Below are 4273 nucleotides of genomic sequence, written 5' to 3'. Positions count from 1 at the left end.
GCTTGCCTTGCATGCCTGAGGCCCTGGGTTCGATTCCTCAGCACCACATAAGCAGAAAAAGCCAGAAGTGGCACTGTGGCTCAACTTGAGCTGAAGAGCTAAGGGACAGCGCCCAGGCCCAGAGTTCAGGCCCCACGACCGACAAAAAAAATGTTAGCTCTGAGGCCAGGCATCAGTGGTTCTTATCCCTGGTTAATCCTCAAAAAGCCAGAAGTAGAATTATGTGGCTCAAGTAGTAAAGTGCCATCCCTGAGAGAAAAAGCTAGAGACAGCATCCAGGCCCTGAGTTCAAGCCCCATTCCTGGCAGATACAGGTATACACACACACACACACACACACACACACACGCACACGCACACGCACACAAGTAAAATTGAATGAATGAGCCAGCAAGCCTACAGACTACTTTCTGCTCAGGATGAAGGGTCTATGGAGAGCCAGTAGGAAGCCCCCCAACCCCTGCAAAGGATCGTGAAGATCCAGGACAAACTCTAGCTTCCTTTTAGAGGCATCTGAGCCCAATGGGTCACAGGGGACAGAGCATCTAAGCTGGCTTACCTGACATTCACGTTGATCACAGTCGTGAAGAAGCTGGTCTCCTCCACGGAGGTGGATGCTGAAAATGTGGTTGCAGTGGAGGTGGTAGGTACCGTGGTCAACACTGTAGATGGTGCTTAGCAAACAAACAAATTACACACTCCTCCTCCTGCCACCCCGCCCCTGGCACAGCACCTGGCTTTGAACCTGAGAAAGCCACGGGCCACCCTAGCCCCTGGGACTCCCAAAGAATCTGGAGGCTTTGACGCAGGTTGGTGCTGGAAGATGCTAAGCAAGTTTTAGAAGGCTCAGAGGAGGTTCAGAAGAGCGCAGGACAGGTCAGCCGGCATTCAGCTGCACATCAGTCTCACTGATGTGATGGGGGTTTGGCCAGTGCCTCCTTTCAGCCTTCTTCATCAGCCAGGACAGCAGCTGAACAGGGGGCTTGCATGGTGGCTAACTTATGCCACACCAATACACCCTGAACAAGACCCTCATATTCAGGAAGAGACTTTCCTTTGAACAAGTGAAGACTCATTTAGTCCCATAGCTAGCCGGGGGGCTTCTTCCTCTCGGGCTGCTGGTGGGATTCAGTAAGACAAACATGTGCTTAGCTACTCAGGAGACTGAGGATTGAGGTTCAAAGTCAGCCTAGATAACAAAGTCCATGAGACTCTTATCTCCACTGATGAGCAAAAAGCTGGAAGTGGAAGCATGGCTCAAGTGGTAGAGCACCAGCCTTGAGTGAAAAAGGCCAGACCTTGAGTTTAAGCTCTAGTTTTGGCACAAGCACACACACACACACACACACACAGTATGCGCTGTGCTGGCCCTCACACATCCCAGGTAGTGTTTCACTCAGGCTTGCAGGTACTCTGTGAGCCAGTGTCACCTGACTGCAGGGCTACCTGAACAAAAGAGCACAACAGAAACTCCTTCAAACCAAGGCCCTGGGACGCGTCTGCGTCCGGCTCCTGGGAGTCCCTGTATGCAGGAGGACTTAGAAAGGCAATGTCATCAAGTGGCATAAGTGGCTCATAGTAGGATTTTGGGTACCAGCAGTACAGATGTTTGACTATGGAGATCTTCCTAGGCACCCCAATTCTGCTGGGCAACCTTTACGCTCAGGGTTGGAGAAGAAGTGGGAGATGAGAATAGCCCTTATGAAGGCCCTGCCCAGAGCTCCCAGAAAGAGCAGGGCACTCTGGGTACTGAGGTCCCAGGAAGGCATTGGCAGCTATTGGGGTCTCTGGGAAGCATGGAAGGGGGTCTCTTTGGGCCATGGGCTGGGGACCATCACCCTCTCCTCTAGGGCATTAGACTCAGGCCTGGGCTTTGAAGAGGAAGGTGGGAGGCCACCCTGGAGAAGGCTCTGGGCGGTGAGGGAGGGTTGTTTAAGAGAAGCCCTGCCCCTCCCGAACCCACGTGGTCAGCCCAGCTCCCCTGAGCCCTCAGGACTCACGCCCCTCCCTGAAGGGTCATGCTGAGGGACAGCTAATTCCCATGAGTGGTATCTCAGGGACAAATCTTACCTGGGTCGATTGTCACTTGAACTTTGACCCCAAGATCTATTCCAGTTCTCTCGATTCCACACCAATACACATCTGCGTCACTCATCCTGAGATCCTCCATGGTCACCATGATCAAGAAGTTTATCTGGTCATCCGTGATGGACACACGGCCCCTCTTCACCTTCTGCTCTTCTGCACTGGTCTGAACAAGGATCCTGCAGCTGCTCCAACCTGCTCCTTGACACCACCACTTGTTGTAGGTCTTCCACGACGAAGCATATGGACACTGCACGGTCAGGGAGCCCTGCTCTGGGCCACTCACTGTCCTAGGGCCACTGATATCCCTCTCTGCAGTGCAGCAGCCTGGAACACACCAGTCCATACACCTGTCAGCCCCCACCCTGACAACCTGCACCCCCACACCATCGTGATTTGAATAATGGCATGAGCCGCTGGCACCCAATTAGGAATTTTCTTTCTCCTTTTCTTTTCCTTCCCTTTTCTTTTCTTTTCCTTCCCTTTTCTTTCTTTCTCTCTTTCTTTCTTGCATTGGGCTTGAATTCAGAGCCTCATGCTCTCACTTTGCATTCTACCATTTGAACCCCAGCTCCACGTCTGGCCTTTTGTGAGTTAACTGGAGATAAGAATCTAACAGTTTTCTTTTTTTTGGGGGGGGGTCTGGTCGTGGGGCCTGAACTCTGGGCCTGGGCGCTGTCCCTCAGCTCTTCAGCTCAAGGCTAGCGCCCTACCACTTGAGCCACAGCGCCACTTCCGGCTTTTTTTCTTTTTGCTTATGTGGTGCTGAGGAATCGAACCCAGGGCCTTGAGCATGCAAGGCAAGCGCTCTACCACTGAGCCATCTTCCCAGCCGTCTCTGAGATTCTTATCACCAATTAATCAGCAAAAAGCGGGAAATGGAGGTGTGACTCAAGTGGTAGCAGGCCTGAGGCCCTGACCTCAAGCCTCAGCATCAGCACCAAAGAAAATCTGTTTCTTGAGGTGCTGGGGCCAGATGGAGTAAGACTGTCCTCTCGGGGGTGCAAAGGCTCCACCCCACTTTTATGTCTACAAAACCGGAGGACAAAGAGGGTGCTGGGCAGGCCACCAGTAGGGGTTACTGAGTGGTAATCAGGCCCCAGAAGCCCACAAGAACACCCTAGAATGTAGCCAAGGGTACAATTCCTCTTACCCCCATCTGGCTCTTCTGCTCCCCACAGCCCTTGGAAGTCCCCATTGACGCAACACAACTAGAAGTGAAAGGTCAAAGATATATTGGTATAGAGGTAGAGATTTCTTAGGCCGACCACCAGCCATGAAAAACCTGGAGGGGAAAAAAAAGGAACGACAGGAGCAGCAGGCAATCAGTATGGTCGCACACGTGTCCTGCCCAGTGACCCTCGGCGGCTGCGCAGTCCTCACTCTGCCATATTGTCCCTGGCCTGTAAGTGCTCGGAGATGCTCTACGCTGCTCTCCTCTGACTGGGAAGGTCTTGGCAGAGAGAGGGCCTTGCTCCTTTCTGGCACTGTGGTGTCCCCCAAATCCTAGCATCCCCAAGACAGGAAAAAGTAGATAGTGTCTCTACAGGTGGGTCTTTGGGAACCTCTAGGTCCTAGCATCTAGGACAAATGGGAACATAAGGCCTGTCCTGAGGTGACACTCTGGCTGGAGTGTGGCATGCCACACTGGTGGGAAGACAGAAAGGAAAAACCAGAAATGGGCTTGCCCATGGTTTCAGGTGACGGTGCAGAGGACAGGGGGTGGGGGGACGGAAAGACAGGCTGTGGACCAAGGCACAGAAGCCATCCTCAAACAGCAGCACACAGGTGCTCCCAAAGACTGGGACCAGCTGAGCTGGGGGTGGGACATGGGAGGGGCTGGACAGCTGGGAGCCAACAGAGAGTGTCCAGTCTCTGCCCCTGTCTCTGGATGGTGTTGTACACCCCTGTTCTGCATAGATATGCGCTGTTGCTGTGTGGACACCAGAGGCTCTTGCTTATGACACCCCTCATATTGGATTAAGGGCCCACCCTACTTCAGTATGACCTCACCTTAACCAATTACATCTGCAAAGGCCTTATTGCCCAATGAGGTTGCATTCTAGGGTACTGGGGCTTAAGACTTCCGTGTATCCTTTGGGTGACACAATTCAGTCCTTATTAGCAAATAGTTCCAATGGAAAGGGAGGAAGGGCAAGGTGCTTGCCCTTTTACTCTCTTGCATTAG

The 4273-nt window shown here is 52.7% G+C and overlaps 1 protein-coding gene across 1 annotated transcript; it reads right to left on the bottom strand.

The window, feature by feature from the left end:
- Positions 1-549: 549 nt before the first annotated feature.
- On the bottom strand, positions 550-2481 carry LOC106001952 (CMRF35-like molecule 3). Its single transcript, XM_013036888.1, has 2 exons — positions 2071-2481; positions 550-617 (listed from the first exon to the last, which is right to left on the bottom strand). Exons 1-2 carry the CDS (start codon positions 2429-2431, stop codon positions 556-558), a joined length of 423 nt encoding a protein of 140 aa, XP_012892342.1. The 5' UTR covers positions 2432-2481; the 3' UTR covers positions 550-555.
- Positions 2482-4273: the final 1792 nt, after the last annotated feature.

This window comes from Dipodomys ordii, unplaced genomic scaffold (genome assembly GCF_000151885.1).
Source record: "Dipodomys ordii isolate 6190 unplaced genomic scaffold, Dord_2.0 Scaffold1172, whole genome shotgun sequence".
NCBI classification, from domain to species: Eukaryota; Metazoa; Chordata; class Mammalia; order Rodentia; family Heteromyidae; genus Dipodomys; species Dipodomys ordii.
Note: the sequence above shows the minus strand (reverse complement) of the source record. Positions and strands in the feature narration are given on the sequence as shown.

What these genes read in the sequence shown, in the direction of transcription:
- LOC106001952 (XM_013036888.1), bottom strand. Translation starts at nt 2,431, where the DNA reads ATGGACTGGTGTGTTCCAGGCTGCTGCACTGCAGAGAGGGATATCAGT. An exon ending in TCAAGTGACAATCGACCCAG is followed by an intron (nt 618 to 2,070) that starts GTAAGATTTGTC and finishes CCACATTTTCAG; the next exon opens with CATCCACCTCCGTGGAGGAG.